The 24232-nt window shown below is 37.7% G+C and overlaps 1 protein-coding gene across 2 annotated transcripts in view; it reads left to right on the top strand.

Moving 5' to 3' along the window:
- Nell1 (neural EGFL like 1) overlaps window positions 1–24232 on the top strand; it is an 824312-nt gene that overhangs the window by 80762 nt on the left and 719318 nt on the right. For both annotated transcript variants that reach the window (XM_070032057.1, XM_070032056.1), the window contains exon 3: window positions 3523–3673. In XM_070032057.1, coding sequence (XP_069888158.1) covers window positions 3523–3673 — 151 coding nt within the window. The remainder of the gene's footprint in view (window positions 1–3522; window positions 3674–24232) is intronic.

The following is a 24232-nucleotide window of genomic DNA, read 5'->3' as shown; positions in this document are numbered from 1 at the left end:
TGTGGGAGGAATCAAGGGCGATTTCGACTTGTTTTTCTTCAGGATCTGCATGTTATCATTTATTGACTAGGACTGGAGGAGAGAAGATGCAGGTTGGAGAGAGCACAGGAGCTCTCTATGGGAACAGGGTTTGAAATGTTTATTAGATATTCACATTGAGATCTTAACCAGGAAATTGAATATGTGAATCTGTTGCTTAAGGGAGAGTTTAGGGTTGCAGATTTAAATTTGAAGGTCATTGACCAAAGGGTTGGATATTTCACCATGAGAATTAAGTGAAAGATGAGGACTCCCACACTTAATATAATATTCACACCCTTTCCCTGTTGTAGGCATTACTGATTGATCCTGGCCCTTTAGCTGTGAGCCTAAGCCTTAGAGTCTGGTAAGGAGTTGTTCCAGGCAGCTACTACTAGTAAGTGGAGTCCTAATTGATGAGTAAAGAACGGAAAAAGTAGGCAGATAAATTAAAAGAATATTTTTTTCTGGCACTAAATTCTAGGTGAATTTTATTAAGAGGTGTTTTTTTTCTTTGAGCAACAGTAATCAAATAAAAATCAGTTAATAAAATTTGTCGATATTTCCTAGTTCGCAAAATAATTTGTCAATGCAGTCAATAAATTTGGAATATCATTCTAGAAAGTCTTGAGGTATAATTCTGTAGAAAGCACAGTATTATGTTTTATTATTTATTTCTAATTTTGCTGGTCCTGGGGCTTGAACTCAGGGTCTGGGCACAGTCCTTGAGCCTCTCTATGCTTAATACTAGTGCTCTATCACTTGAGCCACAGCAACATTTCCAGATTTTTTAAAGTAGTTTATTGGAGATAATAGTCTCGTGGACTTTGCTGCCTGAAGCTGGCTTTGAACCATGAGATACTCAGATCTCAGCTTCTTGAGTAGCTAGGATTACAGGTGTGAGCCACCAGCGCGCGGCCGATTTGGTTTATTTTTATTTTTATAATGTTATGTTTTTAAAAAGAGGTAGTCGAGTTAAGAACAGCACCACACACGTGGTATTCAGGTAAGGAGTAGGTTTATTCATTGTTCCGGCTGGCACCAGGCCATCTTGGTCCTCTACGCAGTGGGGAAAGGCCTGGGAAAGAGAGCTGGGAGAGCTGGGGAAAAAGAGAGCTGGGAAAGAGAGAGAAAAGAGCTAGAAAAGAGAGCATCTGGGAAAGAGGTGGGAAAGAGCAAGCTAGGAAAGAGAAGAGAAGGAAAGAGCTGAGAAAGAGCTAGAAAAGAGCAGAGAGAGAGAGCTAGAAAAGAGAAGGGTGCTGGGAAAGAGAAGGAAAGACTATTTGTTTATTTTTTAAAAATTATTTTTAAAGTTCTGAATCAAGTTCTTCCTGTATATTCCAGACTGGCTTGGAAGTCATAATGCTTCGATTTCAGCTTCTCTAGTGCTGGGATTACAGGCAGCTCATGGAGGCATCATTTCCTCCTCCTCCCCCTCCCCCTCCTCCCCCCTCCTCCTCCCCCTCTCCCTCCTCCTCCTCCTCCCCCTTCTCCTCCTCCTCCTCTCCCTCCCCCTCCTCCTCCCCCCCTCCTCCTCCCCCTCCTCCTCCTCCTCCTCCCCCTCCTCCTCCTCCTCCTCCTCCTCCTCCTCCTCCTCCTCCTCCTTCTCCCCCCCTCCTCCTTCTCTTCATCCTCCTCATCCTTCTCCAAACCTCTTCCTCCTCTTCCCCTCCTTCCTCCTCCTCTTACTCCCTTCTAAGGATGGAATTAAAAACTCCTACCACTTATGTCACACAACCCTTTTGTTTGTATTTGTTTTGGGAATAAGATCTCCCAAACTTTTGCCTGAGGCTATCCAGCCTCTGCCTCCTGAGTAGCTGCTATTACAAGTGTAAACTACCATGTCTAGCTCAGTGTGACTCATTTCAGTCTTTTAAAAAATTTTATTTTTAAAAAATTATCTTTAAGAGCCTGTACAAGAGGTTCAATTCAACATGTCAGCTTGTGAGTACAGTGAATCTTGACCAATGTTACTCCCTTTCATCATTCTCTCCCATCTCTCCAATCCCCACCCATTCCCTCAACTGACCTGGTTCCATCTTCATATATATACATTCTCTATAATGACTGCATTCTTTTACAATGCTGAAAATATGCCCCTTAGCAGTAATGCAGCCCTGGCCTCTCTTTGGACAGAAAAGCAAGTATGTGAAAGTAGGTTGTGTTCTAAAAGAAGGCTCTGCTTGGCTAGGTGACTTTGTGTATAGGTTTGCTTGGCTTCTGCCATCCGTATCTCTGACTTTCTCAGCTGGAAAAGACTTGTTTTATTCCCCCTGCCTGTGTTACATAGGTGAAGCAGCATTCATAGAATAATGGGCTAAGCTAGGAGCTTTGAGACATCATAAAGCTCATTGCTGCTATTCGCAGAAGAGACTGACCCCAAGAATTCAAGCATCTTTCCCAAACATCAGTTTGAGCCGAGATTCTTTAAAGTTGTTATATGAAGTGTGCAATGTTGCTTGGGCAATGCAGCCTTTGACAGCCTATGTTTTCCACAGACTCTCCACTTAGACCTAGAGGAATAATCAAGTAGTTTTAAGGCAGTCAGAAGGCATGGTCAGCATTGCAGGAGGATGCTGCCATACACCTCTGATGGTCCTTCAGCATCCTTTGAATAGCCTTCTCTAACTTTGTCCTCTTGGTTCTCTTTTATGATGCCCGTAAATGCGTGTGAAATACTGCGATATCACTCTGCTGACCATGAAGAAGGGCAAGTCTGGGTATGAAGTAATGGATGTCTCTTATCATGCTGATTTTAGAGAGAGCAACTTCTAACCAGGAGCAGCTCTAGCTAGACTCACATACTTCTGGACCTGCTGAATTGGTTTCAACTTTAATAAATATTTCATGAGGAAAGTAATCCATTGTATGTTTACAGAGAAATTCCAGGCACGCTTACAGATCATGAGTATGTCTTATATTTATTCTTTAAGCAAAAGCAGAGTTGTCTGGCCTTATGAGTGCTAGTAATCTCCACCAGGTACAAGGCAAAGATAGACCTTTTAGGTGCACAGTGCGGAGATGAAAATTGAGTCCATGGGAAATTAAAATTGATGATTGCTGAGTGGATATGAGTTCTGTTAGGACCAAGATTCTCTGAATTTTAGGACTCTGTTTATCTCATCTTATTTACAGCAGCTTAAATGGCTTGTAGCAGGTTAAATTGCTCAGTGTCCCATTCCAATTCATGTCAGAAAGTCACTGACCAATTATGAACCTGTCAAAATGACAAGGAGACAATGTAACAGAGATAGCATTTCTGGTTTTATTTAACTGAAGGACTGTGAGTGTATGGACTGTATGGCACCTGAAAATCAAAGTTCATGATAAGAGGGGAAAAATGCAATCTGGATTCTTGAGCATGCATTTATAACAGCGGTCCTTTCTCCCTGTCTTCTCCTGTTCCCTTTCTTTCTCCTTCTGTATTTCTTAATTCTCTTTCTCCTTCTCTTAATCTTCTCTCCTCCTATGTCTTTCCATTGACCTCCTTTTTTTTATTCTTAGATATAGACAGAGAAGTCCATGCTGCCCCTCATGTGAGTGAGAAATTAATTCAGTTGTTCCGAAATAAGAGTGACTTCACGTTTTTGGCCACTGTACAGCAGAAGCCATCGACATCAGGAGTGATACTGTCCATTCGAGAATTGGAACACAGGTAAGAGAGGACTTTCTATTTTTGAAAATCTTCTTAGACTGTGTAACATGCCCTGGGTTTAGAGGTAGAAGCTCAATGGAAGCTTTTAGCTAGCTGGAATGTTCATAAATATATGAATGAATTTATATTGTATTAAGAAATTACATTTTTTTTGAGGGGGTGGACACATATTGTGATATATGCCTGCAACCCAGCTACTCCAGTGGCTCAGATCGGAAGAATTGTTGTTTGAGGCCAGTGTAGGCCAAAAGGTTAGTGAGACTACATCTTAAAAACAATCCATTACATTTTTGAATCCATCTATGGAGAAAGATTTAGGAGGATTGTTGTCTGAGGCTAGCCCTGGGCAAAAACATGAGAATCTATCTGAAAAATAGCTAAAACAAACAAAACAAAAACAACCCAAAAGCTGGAACATGGCTCAAGTGTAGAACAAGCCCCTTCCTAGTAAACATGTGGTTGAGTACAAACTTGAGAGAGGGGGGGGGGGAATGAATTTACTTTGTGGAAGATGGCATTATGTTTGTTCTCCAAGGCCAATTCATGAGTGTATTTTCACCTGTCCTTGGGTTGGCTTTGTTCCTATAGAACTTACACTATCTATTACAGTTTGGTGATTAAGCAAGCTAATTAGTTTTATTTAACCACCTTTCAGTGGAAACTGCTTATATTAAAGTGAATATTTCTGAATTTTTCCTCCAAGAATCCCTAAGCTAGAAGGCGATATGGATGACTAAATAACATAAATGAATAAATACCATAATGGATTGTAGATGTAATACTGGGAGTTATTTTTAGGAAATAAAGATAGGCAGAGTCACTTCTATTTAGGGATGGATCATCCAGGAGAGGCCTCAAAAGAATAATGGTTGTATAAGGAAATCAGATTGATTTGAATGGTAGAGGGGATGTGAGAGACGGGACAACATTGCAGAAACAGGATGCTGGGATTTTAAGAAGGATCATGTCTGTGTGTAAGTGGTTGGGAAATACGAGTGTGTCATCTGCAAAACATTAGAGTTTGAGTTGGGCAATGAGGGGTGATGTTATGGAGGTAAATAGAAGCCAGTATGATTGCAAATGCTCAGTGCCACGTTGAAAAATTTGTACTCAAGTCCCCATACATAATGGATTCATTTTCTTATTTATTTTATGCACATATTATTTCTGCAGTTTGAAGAGTTTCATTGTGATATTTCCATACATGCATTTAATACACTTTGATCATGTTTACCCTTCTATCAATCTCAATTATCCCTCATCTCCCATCTCTTTCCTATCTTGCTTACAATTTTTAAAATAGGGTTGCATTATGACCTTTTCATACATGACATATAGTTCAATTGTCTTCTCACCCCTCAACTTCTTTTAGCCCACTAGTTACCCCCCACCAAGTGGTCTCCCTTTTATTTTTATGCTTTCCATGAAAAGAAATCTGAGAGAAAACATATCACATTTGTTTTTTTTAAATCACAGTATAGCTTTCATTTAAGATGATTTCTCCATTTCCACTCATCATTTCATTCTTCCTTGGGATCAAGTAATATTCCATAGTGTGTTTATACATTGTCTTTACCCATTTATCTGGTGTTGGGCAGCTAGGTTGATTTCAAAGCTTGGCCATTGTGACTAGTGCTTCAATAAACACCCGTGTGTGGCAGTATCTATCTCTATTATAAACTAGTTTCTTTTCCTCTGGATGTCTACCCAAGAGTGGTGTTCTTTTTTGAGGCGTATCTATGCATAGTTTTACAGTGATTTTACTAATTTATATTCTAAACCAACGGTGTATGGAGGATCCTCTTGGTAATGATCTTTTCCTTAATTTTTATTATCTTGAAATAGTTGTACAAATGTGTTTCAATTCAACATGTACATTTATGAGTACAATGCATCTTGATCAATGTTACCCTTTCCATTCTTCAGGAAATGGATTTTAAGTTTGAGAAAGATCAACCTACCAATGGAGTTCAAAATAATGATTATTAGGTAGCCTAAAAAGCAATTTAAAACTTTTGCTAACAGTTTTATATATGCTGGTATGTCGACTGTATTTCTGATGAAGCTGCTAGCAGATGATTTACCAATTGAGTCACCCCTTTGTCCCCCTTCTTTTGTGCTAGGTAATAGGCCTTGCCTCTCACCTTTTTTATTTTTGTTCAAGGCTAAGGTTCTATCATTTGAGTCATAGCTTCACTTCCAACTTTTGCTAGTTAGTTGGAGATAAAGAGTCTCATGGACTTTTCTGCTTGCTTTGAACAGCAAATCTCAGATCTCAGCCATCTGAGAAAAGAAAAATCCTCCATCATCCAGGTTCTTTTACAAGGATTCCAGGATCTAATAGATAAAAATGTCCTACAGACACTTGGCATGGTCATATGGCCAGGTGTACAATAAGATGACCAAAGATTTGGGACTCTTCTTTATTCAGTGGCAGAGAATTTAGGCATCTGATGGGTAGATTGTCAGTTATCTTGGTTCCTTTTGAGGTTCTCTCTTGTGAGAACCTGATTTTATAACTTATAATCAGGATGAATTAAATATGTTTGCCATATTAAAAATATGATAAGTATTATAAAATTCTTGATTTTATTAGTTCTATGGATCCATAGCTTTAGTTTATTCACAAAGTTATATGTTTATTACCACAATCAATTTTAGAAAATTTCTGTTTCCCCTAAAGACCTCCCCTTCAATTTGTAAATATGAAGTATCCTTCTATTTATTTAGGTCTTCATTAATTTATTTCAACAGCTTTTAGTTTTCATGATATTAATTTTCATGGCTTTAAATGTATTCCTAGGTATTTTTGATGTTATTGTATATGGCATTATTGTCTTAATTTTATTTTGTGGTTACTCATAACTATTGCATAGAAAAGCAATTGCATTTTTGCATATTGATTTTACATTTTAGCATCTAGGTTAAGATTATTTACTTGTTATGATAGATTCTCTGTCTACCACCTCCACTCTTTTGGATTTCTTAGGGTTTTTCATGAGATGACCTTGTTTTCAAATAGAGATCATGTCTTCCTTCTTACCTGGATGCCTTTATTTAATTTTTTTGCCTAATTACCTTGAATAAGTAGGCTCTTGAATAGAAATAGTGAAAGGCAACATTATTGATCATAAGGAGAAGGCTTTCAATTTTTACCAGGAAGCATATGTACTAGCTGTGGGCTCATAGAGACTCAACGTGGTTGAAGGAGTTTTTTTTTGGTGGATAGTCTTTGTTAGGGTGAATGTGTTCCCTTCTATTCCTTATTATTCAGTGTTTTATTGCAAAGGAGCATTACTTTTTTTTTTTTTTTTTGTCAGTCCTAGGGCTTGAACTCTGGGCCTGGGCGCTGTCCCTCAGCTCTTCAACTCAAGGCTAGTGTTCCACTACTTGAGCCACAGCAGTTTTCTGGTAGTTTATTGGAGATGAGTTTCATGGACTTTTCTGCCCAGACTGACTTTGCACCACAATCCTCAGCCTCCTGAGTAGCTAGGATTACAAGTGTAAGCCACCAGCGCTCAGCTCCTTTTTTAAAAAAAAAAAAAATATATATATATATATATATACTATTTCTCCATCTACTAGGATAATCATGTTGTTTTTACTCTCTATTTTATTAATGTGTCATATTAAACAAATTAATTTTTTCTCAGTCCTAGGGCTTCAACTCAGCTTCTTTTGCTCAAGGCTAGCACTGTACCATTTGAGTCACCACGTCCAGCTTTTTCTGTTTATGTGGTATTGAGGAAACAAACCCAGGGATTCAGGCATGCTAGGCAAACACTCTACCATTAAGCCACATTCCCAGTCCATAAATTAATTTTTGAATGTAAAACCAAGCTTGTATTTCTGGGATAAATACTGCATGGCTATGCTGTGTAAAATACTTTCTGAATTACTGGATTTGTGATGAAACTATATTGTTAAAGTCTATATTCATATGAGTGGCATGGTTTGTAGTTGTCTCTTACGTTTTTGTTCTAGTTTTGGTAATAAATTTAGCTAATTTTTTATGTGGATTGTTTAAAGAAAATATTTGCTGATTTTATATCATGTGCCTTGAATTTTAATTTTTTAACCTGCTTTGGTTGGTTACTTGTAGAGTTTATAATTTGAAAATTTTGAAAATCTTTTCTCTGAAATTCCAAAAATTATACTAGCAATGTTTGTGTTATTTTATTAGTGCACTAATGGATGATAAATATATGAAAGGTCTTGATTAAAGGACAAAGGAAGTAAGACAGCAGGCAATCCTCATGATTTTTACTATGTTCTTTTTATCTAATAAGTATAATATCTAAAAGTCTTGATTCTGTACACAGGAAGAAGGAAATATCTCTTTTCTTTCCTTTTCTCTTTTATTCTTTTCTTTATTTCTCTGTGTTTTAGCCCTCTAATACTACAATAAATCCTTGCTAAAACTTTACAAAGCTTTACAAAAACTTTACAAAAATATATCAAGAACCTAATGCCAGTGGCTTATGTCTATAATCCTAGCTACTCAGGATGTGTGTGTGTGTGTGTGTACACACACACACACACACATATATATGTATATACATATATACATATATATCTATATGTATACATATGTATACACACACACACACACACACACACACACACACTCATACACACCTGGCTTATTTCACCAGCATTATTTCTTTCAGATTCACCTAGGTTGTTGAAATGACAGTATATCATTCATCATTATAGCTGAGTAGTATTCCGTGTGTGTGTGTGTGTGTGTGTGTGTGTGTGTGTGTGTGTATGTATAAATACATATCGATATATATGTATATATGTATATACATTATATCTCTGTGTGTATCACTGTTCATTCATTAATGATCAATAGTCTGATTTGTATCTTTGAATAATATTGAGTAAGACATAGGAGTGCATTTTCCTTCCTTTGGGATTGCAAGATCATATGGTAGTTACATATTTACTTCTTTGAAGAACTTTCATACTTTGTTCATTGATTCTAATTCCTATCAATACTATGTGAGGGTCACATTCCTGCCAGCACTAATCTTTATCTTTTTGACAATAGCCATGAAACAGATAAGATGTATAATCTCAGTGTGGTTTAATTTGTATTGCCCTGTTGATTAATAATATCACTATTTATTAAACATTTAAAACATTCACCTATTGGCCTTTTTGTCCATTTGTGTAACTCCTTTTGGAAAATATCTCTCAGATAAGTTGCTTGATTTTTATGGGGTTATTTATTTTCTTGCTTTGATATCTATATATTTTTGAATATTAACCTCTTATTAGGTTAATAATTTGGAAACATTTTCATTAGGGTGCTGCCTCATCACTTTTGATGGTTTGATTTGCTATGCAGAGGATTTTAGTTACTTGTGGCACCAACTGCCTATTTTTGTGTCTGTTTCCTGTGCTGTTGAGATCATTTAAAAAAGAGGCACTGCCCAGATGAATGCTACATGGCCTTTTCCATCATATCCCCCAGGATTTCCATAGTTTCAGTCCTAACATTTGTCTTTAGCCCATTTTGAGTTGATTTTCACCTATGGTGTGAGATAAGGGTCTGATTTAATTTTTCTACATGTGAATATCCACTTTTCTCAACCTCACTTATTGAAAACATTGTCCTTTCTTCATTGTGTGTTCCTGGTATTGCTGGTAGATATCAGTTGCCTGTGAAAACATGGATTTATTTCTGAGTTCTCATTTCTGTTCTATTTGTATGTGCATCTGCTTTCCTACCAGTACCATTACGGACATTTTAATAGTATTGAGTATGAGATATTTCCCTATTGTATCAATTTCTTTTTATCAATGTATTATGGTTTTCAGAGTAGATATTTTTCAATTTATTGTTTAAATTTAGTACTAAGAATTTGTTCTTTGGTAACTATCATAAATGTAATTGTTTCCTTGATTTCTTTGGTTAGTTTGCTGTGACTGCTTACCTACACTATTAAATTTTGTAGTTGCTGAGGTATCCTGAAACTTTAATGAACTAATTCTAACAGTTTGTTTTAAATCATGTCTTCTGCAATCAGGGATAACTTAACTTTTTCCTTTCAAATTTCTCTCTCTCTCTGTCTCTCTATTGTTTTTCTTCTCTCATTCCTAATGACTCACTATATTGAATAGAATAAAGTAAGTGGGGGATTCTTGTCTTGTTCTGAACCTTGGAGGAAAAGATTTTAACTTTTCCTCATTGGGTAGGACTTTAGATGTAAGCCTGAAATATATGGTCTGTATTTGGAAATTGCTGTATGCTTTGGACTGGGTTAAAATTATAGGCCATACCTCTCCTGTAAATGTTCTTAATGGAATTAGCTTGAAAATAATTCAATTTTAAAATGATATTTAAATGTAATTGGAAAACTATAGAAAATACTTAGTACAGAATATATTCATTTTGAAAAATACAGCCATCATTTGGGTTGCTAATATGTTTTTGTAGATGCTGAGGAAATTTTTGTTATTGAATATTTTCCATTTTTTACAGCATAATTTCTGTATAATTTGAGACTCTTATTTAGATTGGTTTATATATTTTAGAAAACTACAGTTTTACTGAGATTTGTGGGGGATTTTTTGGCAAGTAGCATTACATTCTCAATAAAAATTTTATATTTGAGGTTAGTTCTCTTTCATTTCTAATGTGAAATAAATGTATATTTTCTTCTAACTCCTCATGAGATTGTGTAATCTATTGATCTTTTTAATGAAATAGCTCTTAGTTTCATTGACCAGTCTACTATTTTTCATTTCAGGATCATTGATTTCTTCATCTTACTTTATTTTGGATTTTTTTGTTGGCATTATTACCAGTTTCTTAAAAATGTTTAGTTCATTTGTTTTCACTGTTCTCCATTTATTATTCAAGTGGAACCACTGATTTTATATTGCCTTATAACTCTCATTTGATTATAGCCATTGTTACTGCTACATAGTATTTCCATTTTCAGTTTCTTTTGGTAGTTCTTAGTTTCAGTTTTACTTCTTCTTTGACACTAGCCAGAGGAATTAAAAGTTGCATAATGATTAAATTAAGAAGATTACTGAGGGCTGGGAAGGTGGCTCAGTGGTAGAGCGCTTGCCTTGCAAGCACGAGGCCCTGGGTTGATTCCTCAGCACCACATAAGCAAAAAGAAAAAAAGCCAGAAGTGGCGTTGTGGCTCAAGTGGTAGAGCGCTAGCCTTGAGCTAAAGAGCTGAGGGACAGTGCCCAGACCCAGAGTTCAGGCCCCACGACTGGACCAAAAAAAAAAAAAAAAAAGTAAATCAAGGATAAGATTTAGATCTTTAGATTTTTTATTTACTGAAGTTTTTCTCATCCTCTTTTGCAGGCTGAATATTTTTAATTTGTAGGGACACATTTTAAACCAGCGGGGAGTTTTTGTGTGTGTGGATAAGTAACATATACAAACACAACATCACATGTGCCTTTCAGTTATATTATTTCACTTGTATTTGTTTTACTAATATACTTATTTACTACCTGCATTTTGAGAAAGGCAAATTAATCACTTCTGCTGTAATTACAGTTTTGACATAGAGGCTGCAGGGCAAGGTCTAGAAATGTCCTAAATCACGGGCACCATATGGCATTGACTAGTACTGGAAAATTAGGGCTAGCATTGTGCCAGAGAAGGGAGAATATGGACATTGGAACAACTAGATAGTGTTTGTTTTGACTGGTTGTGATGTTTCCTGTTTAGTCTCTACCCAAACACATGAAAATAGCAAAGGTTTGTATCACATTGAAGCATTCACTTAATAATGCATATTAAATGAACAAAAGTTTGTTTTTGTTTCCTTCTCCAACTCTGGTTAGGGCTACTCAGAATCCTTATGGCTCATTTCCACTAATTATCATGGAATACATTGACCTTTCCACAGGGACAGTGTTACCCTGTATGTATTACGCTGGGGAGGCCCTAGAGGATAGTGATAGTTGGAAAGGTTTTGGAATTTTCAGACTGAAATAAACACCACCACATATCTTTCCAGAAGATTAGAGGCGGTTGTAATACAACTGGCACAGGGCTCGATACTTAATAGAAAATTGATGTAAAACAATGGTGATGATGATGATGATGATGCTAATGGTGATGATGACATTGTTGAGGTAGAAATTTGGTATTAAGAGGTGATAGGGCATAAAGGATTAGCTGGACTGGATGAGACAACAGTCATTTTCCTCTTGATTGGGTGGTTAAAAGAAAATGATGCCTATTCACCAGAGCCTTCTGGTGCAGTTGAGGTTCCAGTCCAAAGTTACCTTCACTGATGATGCATAATGGTGGAACAATATTGCACATTGGAACAGTCTCTACAGCCATTCTGCACGCCACATCATGTATTCCTCTAACTACATTTTTCCAAAGCTGGGAGCCAGAGAAACTTCTTTGACTGTTTTGGGAATCACTGTTTTCGATTTCTGCTCGGTTTCCAGCTACTCTCAGGCAAGGTCATTATTGAAATAATCGCAGAAAAGTTCATTCAGTGATGGAGTTCCTTCTAGCCAAAGACAGGCATTGCTCACCTGGTAGGCACTTAGCAGCCCAAGGTGGATTATGGGTGATTGTGATTCCTTTCAACTAGAAGTGAGCTTCTCGGCAAAATATCTGGAAACGCCCTAGGTAACAGAGCCAAGTCAGTTCCCAGGGATAGCTTAAGTGGGTAGATAAAGTGAAATAGAAAACTTACATATAAAGACCATTGAAAAAATACCTGGAGGTAGTAATTGAAAAAAAGTCTCTTTTATGTAATGGAATTGGTGCTCTGTTATTAATTCTAACCTATGTGTCATATGTGATGGATTTTCTTTTACAGTACCAATTGAGCACATTGGAAGAGCAACAAAGATGAATTTGTCTTGTTAAACTCTCTTAGTGGCACTGCTGATTTAGTGTTTATTTTTTTTCCAGATTCAAATTTGTTAATATAGAGCTTTGTTAAAATAGAAAGCTTAATTAACACAGATTAAATCTAATTGAACTGTCTGCCAGTATATGAAACTCTATAAGACATAATGGTAAATCTTCTGTTTTTTTTCTTCAATTTTATTCCTAAATTATAGATCAAATTACAATTCAGTTGTAATTAGATAGGAAACTGAAAGTCAAGATATAAGGGAAAAAACTTCCCTCGTTACTGTGAGGCGCTGAAGAGGACACTTGTCTTCGTAAGGAGACAGTGTTTTAAAAAACAAAGTGTTGCATTTCAAAACAATCTCTTCAGTTTTCTAAGTTCTTGTGGCAGGAAGGATTTTCCACTGTGAGATGAAATATATCTGGGTTCAGTACCTGGCTCTAGATGAGTAGGGTTTTTGTTTTTTAAATTGTTTAATTTACTTGAACTTCACTGTCGGGGTAATATGAAGCTAATGGGTATTGTTTACTCTGTCATGGAGCAGATGGGATGACTTATATGAACACCAACTTACATCTCTCACATTTTAAGGCATGCCATTCCTTCCCTTCCATTCACTTCTCTTCCCTTCCCTTCTTTTTTCCTCTCTTCCCCTCCCTTTTCTTTTCTCATGGCTGAAAGTATTTCTCTGTAGAAATTTCCCAATCCCTCCAAATTCTTCAGATGGGAAAATGATAGATAAAAGTACGTTCCCACCATTTGAAGTAGTTTCTAGATTTTTCTCATCAAGGAATTATTATGGATAACACAAAAAGATTGCATTGTTTATGTGGAGTGCATTCTGTAATCTCTAAAGAGAAGATTTCCTAGTTATGAATGAAGTAAGAAAATAGATAAGTGGTGATGTTTTTACTTGCAGACAATTTATTAAACAACATTGCATGGAGAATCTGAGGAAAGGGGGGATTCTGGAAGAATACTACATGGTTCGTGAAGCCAGCCCAAGGAAATCATTTTCTCTTGGGAAATTACCAGTCCAATAACATAAACCAAACTTGTTATATAAATTTGAAAGTCTAACTTCCTTCACAATGAGATTCAACATAAGACTTATTTTATAAAAAGTAGTTTTTTTAAAAAAATTGTGAAAATACTTTTATTTGTGAAGGGAGGGAGGATTGGAATTTTGCTTTAACACAGATCTATCTATGTTGCTTTTGAAATATTCAAACACATCTACACATTCCAGAAAATAAAGTGCTCCTGGGATCAGAGGGGCTTTAGATTAGAACTCCAGTCCTAACAAAATGTGAATTCCATCACCAGCATTCCTTAGATTGTGAGCTACACTTGTGATGTCTACATGTGTGGGGACAGGCTATTGGTAGTACTCTGACAGAGGAAATACAGCTAGTAGGGCCCTCTACCTCACCCAAAAGGAGTTGAGAACCCTTCCCACTGAGAGTTACGCATAATAGTTTGAGAAAGCCAAGGAGAACATGAATGGAAGAGTGTGCTGCATGAAACACAAGTAAAAGGGTGAGAGATGTGAGAACTTGAGAGATGGGGGAGAATGGTGGTGACATTGATCAAGATGTGTCATGTTCATAAACAGATAGGTTGAATTGAAACCCCTTTGTACAACTACTTAAAGATAATTAACTAAAAAAGAATAGAAGAGAAATCCAGTGTTAGAGAAGAGTTGGAAGACAGGGCAAAGTAGAAATAATGAATCTGGAGAGGTAATCAAGATGCCAGATTGTGAAAGATTCCATAAGCAATGCACAGAAGTGTAATCTTTATGCCAAGGCCTATGAAAGAGATTTAGAGACAGGTGCAACCTAATTTTAATTGTGTTTTAGAAAGATTACATTGGTTGTTTAGAACAACGAACAGTCAGAAATGGAGGCAGAGATAAAGTTGGGAGGTTGCTGCAGCTGTGTGGAATCTATATCCCGTGACAGAATGAGGTTCTTGGCTATGTTAGGTAGGGTGGTACTGATGGAGAGAAGAGAGTAATTCAGGAGTTGCTGCATGTAGTTCTGTGTGCAGTGTTGGGGCATGGAGAGGAAAGAGGAATGAAGGGTTTTTCCTTGAGCTTCTGTCTTGAGCAGGTAAAATGGGGTGGTGAATATCTATCTTTTCTTTAAAAAACTTATTGTATTGGTTCATAGCAGACTTTCTTTTTCTTCTTTTTGAAAAAACGCTTTAAGTTTTTAGTTGAGTAAGTTATCAAGATGTATAAAGAAGTGAGGAGTCAGAATGAGTGGCATATATTTTCATGCAGTAAGTGGGACCACCTGCTTTCTGAAAGAGGCAGTTAAAAGCTGAAAATTCTTCTGCTAGGTGACAAGACTCTAGGATTTCTAAGTCCCTGTCATTTTTACCTTCATGCACAGCAAAGTGCGGTGTTAAATGTGTCTATCTGAAAAGCAAGAGGATGGGTAGTTAGGCTGTGGCATGAATTGGAAAGTAACAACATTCAGGCAGAAATGAAAACGAACACATGGATCTTCTGGTAAGAAAATGAGGTTTCAGGAACACACTAATTAAGTAAAATTTAAATCTTTGTTGGAGGAAATAAAGCTGTTCAGCTGACTTTTGACCTTAATTGAAGACAAGAAGTATCATAGCAATAGAGTATAATGTTTTAGGCAAATTGCTCATGCTTGTATATATGCATATTAGGTTTTGGATTGCCTAGTGTTTGAGAAATGGAAAAATAGCAGATGTAGCCATTAACCTTTACTTTTTTTAACTATAAAAGTCACAATTCCATTAATATTTATGCACAAAATCATTTAAATTCAATGGAATTCTCCTAGAGAATAGAAAAAACTCTCTTTGATGTCCTTTGGAATTAGTAGTCATGAAACACTTGCATTTCTGTGTGATATTCATTCACTCGATTGGTTCTGCGGAGAGAAATGAGGACAGATGAGCTTGTCACTGATGAAAGATTAAATCCCTCAATAGCTGCTCGGTGTGGAGCATCATTGACTCTTACAGCAGCGCTGAGAGTGGTACAATAGAACTGGTGCTGAGCCAGGAGGCAGAGGCAGAAGACATGAGCTCAAAGGCTCTGCTCTGCCAATGAATTGGATACTCCGGGGACAAGACTAGCTCATTTTCAATGGACTTATCTGTCCAATTAGAATTCAGTTATCAGGCAATCACCTATTTCAGATGTTTATTCATGAAGCTAAGAATGTTGACAGACTTTTTAATTGGTGAAGTGGATGTACAAAGGATTTGTCCTCAGGAAGCTTATATTCTGGTGGAGGGAGGCATAATAAATCAGGACAAAAGTAAACATCATGGTAAATACGATAGAAATATATAAAATTAGAAGGGTGGAGGAGGGACTCTAGATGGATCTAATGAGGGTGAGGCATATGCACTGAATTAAAGAGACAGAGCTATGAGAAAATAAGAAAGGTGAGCATCCCCAATAGAGAAGACAGGAAATACAAAGGCGCTGTGGCAGGATCCCAGTTTGTTTTACTCAGGGAACAGGCTGAAGAGCAAGTTTATACAGAGCTTTGTAAATTGAAGGTGAGGAGAGGGAGTGGTTCTGGATGGGAAGATTTTCATAGTAAGAAGTGCCTTTGTGATTTTGCAGTGTGAGAGAGAAAGCTTCAGACTTGACAAAGTATAATGTTTACGTAAGTTATTTTAGGTCAGAAACCACTTACCAAGCACTAGCTATGTGCAATGAAAAATTTATTCTCCATGAAGAGGATTCCGAGGGAATAAAGAATAATTTCATACTTTATGAATTTACAGTTATTCAATTATTTTTTCTGGAAAAAAATGAACTCAATTAGAACATTTGGGTTTTATCTTTTCCTTTCTCTTTTCCTCCTTCTCTCCCTTCTTTCCTTCCTCCTTTCAAAGACAAAGTGTCGCTAAGGAGTCTGGGCTGGATTTCACAGCTGTGTGCCACCATGACCAGCTCAATCAGTTGCATTCTATTTTTTAGAATTTTTTAAGCTCTTCTTGTAATTGATTGAGTTTGTAGCAAATTAATTATAATAATTGGTAAGAAGGACTTGGAACTTCATGATCTGAAACATGGTCAGTTCATCAAGGTTAGTTAGAACCAGGTGCTTCTAGCCAATAACATCTCTCTCTTAAGAGGTAGAGGGTTTCACCCTTAGGAAGGTAGACAGGAGTTCAAAATGGCTATTATCCAGTGTTTTGGAGCAAGGCTCTGTGAAGAGGTTCTTGTGGCTGCGTGTCCACCTGCCAAGCAGGGAACTGGGAAGAGAGTAGGCTGGAGAGTCCCTCACCCCCACTGGAAGGCAGCCTTGAGGCATTTGTAAGAAGCAGAGACTTTAGGGAACATGATAAAGGTGGAAACTGCAGGTTATTGTTGGTTTGCCACTATGTTTAAAATCATGAATTAGTTTTAATATTTAAAATCTATGTATGTGGCCTATCAAACATCTAGCTTTCCATTTCTCATGAAAAATAGACATGCATTCTTGAGATGGCACTGTCTATGGCTCTTCTACCACTGAGAGGCCACATGTCTATTGCCGTTTTGCTTTTTAATTGGTGTCCTTGGGAGAAAAGGGATATTCTCATATCACTCATCTCCAATAAAAGATGAAAATGAAAGAGACATAAAGGGTTGCTTATTTCAAGAAATGTACTTCAGACTCTCATATCACTTGAGTCATGTTCAACACCCTTCTTGGTCTATGTCCCCTGGAGTTCAAAACTCTTCTCTGTAGGGGTCTGAGTGTTCCTTAGCTGTTTTAGAAGCAGGAGAGTGACATACTGAGAGACTGTTTTTAGGGCGCACTCTTAGGTGGTTATGTGGAGGATGTGTTTGCCATGCTGGCTTTTTTTGGTAGTTAGAGCAGTTTAGGAATTATAGTTTGGGACAAACTGAGATAGGATGAGAGGAATATATGAGCAGAGAAATGGAACTAGTTTAAATAGACCCCATACATCATATCTTCAAAACAGGGTTTGTTTATTTATTTGTTTTAAAGATTTCTATAAATCACCCCAAGGACATTTATTTCATTTCTCTTGTTGGGATGGTGGCTCTGTTTTCTCAGGTCAGAGTTTGGAGTCAGATATGGGATTTTAGGCTGACTTTAGGCATAATTCTTAGTCTGGAAGGTAGTATTTAGTCCTAGAATATACACTGCTTGGGAAGCACTGATGACTAATTAGAATATAGGACAATAGACTGGTCCAGAATAACTGCCATGAATTATCTGGGCTGTAGTCATTGTAGTCATCTATAGATATAGTTAGATGTGTGTGGTAATTTGGGAGGAGATATGAAAACAACCATAAGTAGCCCACTTGTCATACTAGTTAGTTCTGTCCTTACTTGATTAAGGGTACTCGATATGGAATAATTTATCTCATTCTGAGTATTATTTATGCAATGTCTTGAATGTATTCTTATTCCATAGTTCTTTCTAGGTTCCCAATCATGGTTATGTACTTTTTTTTTTTGCTGGTCCTGGGGCTTGAACTCAGGTCCTGGACATTGTCCCTGATCTTCTTTTTTGTGCAAGGCTAGAGCTCTACCACTTGAGCCACAGCTCCACTTCCTGCTGTTTTGGTAGTTTAATGCAGATAAATGTCTCACAGACTTTTTCAACTACAGTCCTCAGATCTCAGCCTCCTGAGTAGCTAGGATTAGAGGTAGGACCTACTGGCTCCCAGCCTGATTATATAGTTTTTAAAAAGATGAATTCATTTGATGCTTTTTGACAGTATGGGGCACAGAACAATCTTTAGGTAGAAATGGGCTGTGGGTTTGGCTGCCCTAAGCAGTGATGTTGCTTTTCTCGTTAAGCCACAGTGAAAAGAGACTCAAATTTGATTGATATCTAAAGCGTAAGAGTTGTCCACCTAAAATATTTCATTTTTTTCCTTACCACAACTAAGGTATGCTAAGCATTATTTTTCTGTCTTTGAGATCAGAAAGGTATTGTTCAGAGAAAATGAATAATTTACTCAGAGTTATGTAGATAGAAAATGGCAGAGGCAAAATTCCATCCCAAGTCTGAAGAATTTGACATAAGATAGTGTGGTACACCTAGTAATTTTGACCAATGTTATCTTGATTTTTATTTGCCTACATTTTGGTTTTGGTGGTACTAGGCTTTGAACTCAGAGCCTCATGCTTACTAGGCAGGCCACTCTAACATTTGTGTCACCCCTTCCAGCTTGGTTTTTTTTTTTTTTTTTGATTCAGGTATATTTTTTGAGGAGTGGGATTTGAACTCAGAGCATTACACTTGCCAGTCAATCATTCTACCACTTAAACCACACTTTCAGTTTTCATAATTTTTTTTTTGCTTTAGTAACTTTTTGAACAAGGTCTCAATTTTTTTCCCAGGCTGACTTGGAATATGATCTTCCTATTTACATCTCTGAAATAGCTGGGGTGGTATATTTGAACCACTATACCTGGCAAACATACTGGTGAATTGTGTTAGTTCATTCACGATTTCTGAAGCTTGTCTTTTGTCAGAGAATGCTTTGTGGAATTATTTAATATTTTTAGTTTAACTAGCATGCCAATAAAATACACAGAAGTGCTATAAAGATAACATCGAAAGGACACATGAGTCTTCCAATCCAGTAAGAAAAAACAGACTTGAAAATTCTTGGAACCTTAGACACATTAGAATACATAAGGTTGTTGGTGGGGTTGAATCTCTTCTTGCTGATCGGTGCTTGTCTGATGCCTTTTTGAGATCAGTGATGAAATATTTACTAAAAAGACCTATTTACTGCAAAGACATCAGGTGCCCAGCCAGACTTCGTAGTATACTGAAGGGAATACCTGGGGTCTTCTTTACTTGTTTGGGTTCACAGTTACTGAGAAAGGCTGAACAACTACACTATCTTCTTATCTATCAATTGTTAGATAAGACAAGTTATCTAAGTTTCAGGTGAGAGTAAGATAAATCACTCCTGAGCAGGCTACTCAATATAACTTACAATTTTTTTTTTTTTTTAATGTGAAGGTTATCTTTTTTAAACCAGTGTGGATCCCAGAAATGGGTGAGTTTGGCAGGTTAAAATTCAGACAATTCAGACTTGAAGGAATCCACAAGGACTCATAGGAATCATTTTCTTTTTTTGCCAAGGATCTGAAATATGGTAAGTGTAACAACTTCAGGGTTTCCAAATGGCTTCATTTGTCATCTCTCATAGTGCCTTAGGGACACTGAGAGTTATTTACTATGGCTGTATGGTGCCTAAGGGATAAAGAGGTAATTTACCTGCTCCCCTGAGCTCTTCTCAGGCAAACTATTTAGGAAGATCTTTAATACCTGTTACTGGAGAGTGAGATGAGGTTCTCAGTCCACACTATAAGAGCAATGGAATTTCTACCCTATATCAATTTTGAAGCCTATTTGGATGGCCCAGGAATTCTGGCTACAGGAATTAAGAGGAACCTATTTATATGGTGATTCTTGGTACTTCACTGCTTTGGGGAGATCAGTATAGTTACCTATTCTTGTGCTTGAACAACAGCTGTGTCTAAGTAAATTCTGATGTACGGCAACTATAAGCATAGGTAGTGTTTGTAAAGCCAATTCTTTCTCTAGAAAGATTAGTGAAAGGGACAATTCTATATGCCATGTATGGCTTTGGACTGATTAGGGCCTTCAATTTGTTTTGCTTTCACCTTCCCATCTCTGAAAAGTTCATAAATACCATTGATAAGTTAGATTTACTAGGAATCGGGGTGGGGGGGACTTTCCTTGAGGGATACGGCAGTCAATTATGACAGTATACCATGGCATATTTTATGAAAGGAGTGAGTAATTTCATGGTGTTGATTTGATGAACACCCTTCAATTGCTTCTCCACTAATCCAGGGTCTTCATCTTGGCTATGAGTCTCCTTGTGGTCTGGCCCTTGCCTCTCCCATCTCTCCCTGACCTATGCTTCTCCTCTCCTCTCAGCCATAGTGGCTTCTCTGCTGTTTCACAAACTTGCTCCCTCTTGCCTCTGCTTCAGAGGCTTCGCATTCATTTCCCTTATCCAAGAATTTCTTTTCCTTTGCAGCATTCAGCCGTACGTATTCATACCTCAATAGAGAAGCCTCCTCTGACAGCCCTCTCTCTCATAGACCCTCCGCTACTCTGCCATGCTCTATCCTCATTGTGTATGCTTGCATTGTGCTTTATTTATCTTTATCTAATGCAGTACATATTTAATTTTTATCCCCTCTCTTCCATTAGATAAACAAGTTATATGTAGAAAATTAATTTGTTTTGTAACTGCTGTATCCCAAGCACTTTAAATCATGCCTGGCACTTTATAGTTACCTAGTATTTTTATTGAATAATTAAATGAAGGCGGGTGGGGGTGGGGTCTTGTTGAAACACAGAAAAGGCAGCCACTAACCATTTTAGGGAAAGCCAAGAGAGGCTTTATAGAGAAGATGTATAATTTATTATTTTTTTTGTTGGTCGTGGGGCTTGAACTCAGCTCTTCAGCTCAAGGCTTGTGCTCTACCACTTGAGCCACAGCGCCACTTCCAGTTATCTGGTGCCTTATTGGAGATAAGAGTCTCACAGACTTTCCTGTCCGGGCTGGCTTTGAACTGCAATTCTCAGATCTCAGTAGCTAGAATCTGAGTAGCTAGGATTATAGATGGGAACCACCAGCACACAGCCTGAGAAGATGTAATTTAAACTGGATCTTGAAGCATGAATAAGAGTTTGTTCTGTACGTAGAATGGGTGAATTGGAGAGAGAGGAGAAGGGAAGGAAGGATGAGGAGTATTTCTGCGCATGACAAGAAAAGCAAGAGCATGGTGAATTGTTTCTTCCTTCCTTCCTTCTTTCTTCCTTCCTTCTCCCTCCCCCATCTTTCTCTGGAATACAAACTATTAGCCAGCATCATTTGAGTAAAATATACCACTGACTGTCTAGTTCTTCAGCTTCCACACTGCAATATGATATGTCAAGTGCCTGATTGAGCTTAAGTATGATTATAATGAGATTGGGGAAGGGGAAATGTATTCATTCTCCTGCAATGAGTATTATCAGCTCACAACTGGCTCCTTATATGAAGTACACAGGGGTTTCTCAGGCTGACAGAGGGATTGTAGAACATCCTGAATTGATTGTAGAGTAATAATGTCCATCTCCAAAAGGACTTGTTATGACTGTAAAATGTCCAACTGTTTCCCTACACTTAAAATCCAGGATAAAGTTAGATCTCCACTTGAGGCTTTTTCTTACTCTGACACTTTGGAATTTTAATTGAGCTTTGGCAACCAGATATTTAAAATGAGATAATGTTCAAACAGTGTAATTAAATTTTTACAAAGGGCAGTAATAACTTACATTCCAACAGGCTCAGCCTGGGTTCTGTAGTGATTCACACACTGCTTAATTTGAACATCAGGATAACTCTCTTGTTCTTTTGCATTTTGGGGGAACAGATGCTTAGAAAATGACAATGAGCTGTCGGTAAGCTCTTACCTAATATCATCAAAGAGATGGGCTGAGGGCCTCTGACTAGCTTTCACTATGTAGTCAGTAGAAATAGGTTCTGTTCTTTACTGTTTTCTTCTAAGAAGCTGTATCCAAGGAGATTCAAGTGTTTAACCAGGCTTCTGAGTTTAGAGAGCCTTAAACTGGGTCAAAGGATAGCCCTAAGTCAGATGTGAGAGAAGCTAGTCAAGCTTCAGATGATAGTACCCTCCCTACTCTCTATGGGTCTATGGTGGAGAGTAGACTAGGGATCAGAGAGCATAGACAAATTGGGTTATTAGGCAAAGTAATGGGTTGGAAGTAAAGCAGAAAAACTTTAGAAGAAGCTGAGCACTGGTGGCTTACACCTATAATCCTAGCTACTCAGGAGGCTAAGAGCCATTCCTAAGTAAATGGGAAGACTTGGAAAAAATTATATTAAGTGCAATAAGCCAGACCCAGAGAAACAAAGGTTGCATGGTTTCCCTCATTTGTGGTAGCTAGAATGTACCTATAAATCTGTAAGTAAACACGTTGGGTGGTATACAAGTGATTACAAATAAATTAACCGAATTATAGTAGACTCTAAGGAGAGCCCAAGTAGTATAATTTTTTTTTAGGAAAAACTACGTCAAAGCCCAATAAAATCAACACCAGGAAATGAGTATTTAGAAGTTGAAGAGGTAGCTCCAGAGGATGGCTTGGTGAACCAGCATAGACAGGTCTCAGGGAACTTGAGTTATGGGCATCAAGTCTTCACAGAAAGAAATCAAATACAGATGGGATAGTGATGGAAATTATTAGCAATGAGGTGATTTAATCTTCTCTCCTTAGGCCTGGCAGAGAGTGCTGTGGCATGAATGCTTAATATATATTCATGTGTTAATGAAACATTTAAAATTTTTTTCCTGAGATAAGAAGCCTTTTGCTCGAGCATGAGTTATTCTCATCACAGGTGTTCTCAGGGCCAACAGGAGTGAACAACCTCAGAGAGATGTTAATGGATTTGACTGTGTGATATAGGGACATGGGCAGAATTTCCACTGGACTGCCAAGGATCCCAGTGTCAAGAATATTATGGTGGGTCTTCTAGGCCTTTGTGTAGATGCTGGAGCTGAGATTTAAAGGCCAGTGTGAGTGTCAGGGATCCAAGAGCAGAATAGCATGCCAGTCTGAAGGAGCAGTTGGTACAGATGCAGAGTAAACAGGCAAGGTTTGGAGATAAAGCTGAAGAATTGGAGGTGGTCAAATCTGGTATAGTTCTGTGTCTGACTTTCCTTAAAGACTTTAAACTTTGAATCATTTATGCTGAATGAATGAATGAAAGTTGATGGGAGTAAAAGGCTTAAAGCAGGTCAAATTTGTAGTGTGGAAGAGGACTGACTTCTGAAGGTGCATCGAAGTGGGAAAGAGTTTTATTCTGGAAACACATGCAATGAAAGAACTGTGAGGAACCATACTGCATTACATGGAGAAAGCACAGGGCGGGGAGTAGGAACAGTGGCAGGTCTGCAGGGAGGTCTTCAGAAACACTGAAGCATGTTCTACTTACCTGCCCACACCTCCACAGGGCATAGAAAATGTAGATGAATGTTTTAATTGCTTGAAAGAGCTTTGAAGACTGTAATTTTAGTCTGGGTGCTGGTAACTAGTGACGGTAATCCTAGCTACTCAGGAGACTAAGAAGTGAAGATCTGTGGTTTGAAATCTGCCCAAGCAGGAAAGTCAATAAGATTCTTTAATTTTCAAAAAATTATCTTTAAGTAGTTGTAAAAAGGAGTTTGGCATTTAACAAAGCAGTTTATGAATACAATATATCTTTTACCCATCTCTATCCTGTCCAACCCTTCTTTCACTCTTCTTAATTTTGTAGGATATACATTGGATTCTTTTTTTTTTTTTTTTTTTGGTTGGTCTTGGGGCTTGAACTCTGGGCTTGGGTGCTGTCCCTGCGCTCTTCAGCTCAAGGCGAGCACTCTACCGCTTGAGCCACAGTGCCACTTCTGGTTTTCTAGTGGTTTATTGGAGATAAAAGTCTCATGGACTTTCCTGCCCGGGCTGGCTTTGAACCACGATCCTCAGATCTCAGCTTCCTGAGTAGCTAAGATTACAGGCGTGAGCCACCAGCACCCAGCTATACATTGGATTCTTGACTACATCCTCCCTCTCTTCCCTTCATTTGTTTACCCCTTTCCCTTGACCCCACTCTTCCTGCTTTC

This window comes from Dipodomys merriami, unplaced genomic scaffold (assembly GCF_024711535.1).
Source record: "Dipodomys merriami isolate MVZ:Mamm:240054 unplaced genomic scaffold, mDipMer1.0.p SCAF_21, whole genome shotgun sequence".
NCBI classification, from domain to species: domain Eukaryota; kingdom Metazoa; phylum Chordata; class Mammalia; order Rodentia; family Heteromyidae; genus Dipodomys; species Dipodomys merriami.
This window is presented reverse-complemented; position numbering and strand designations above follow the sequence as displayed.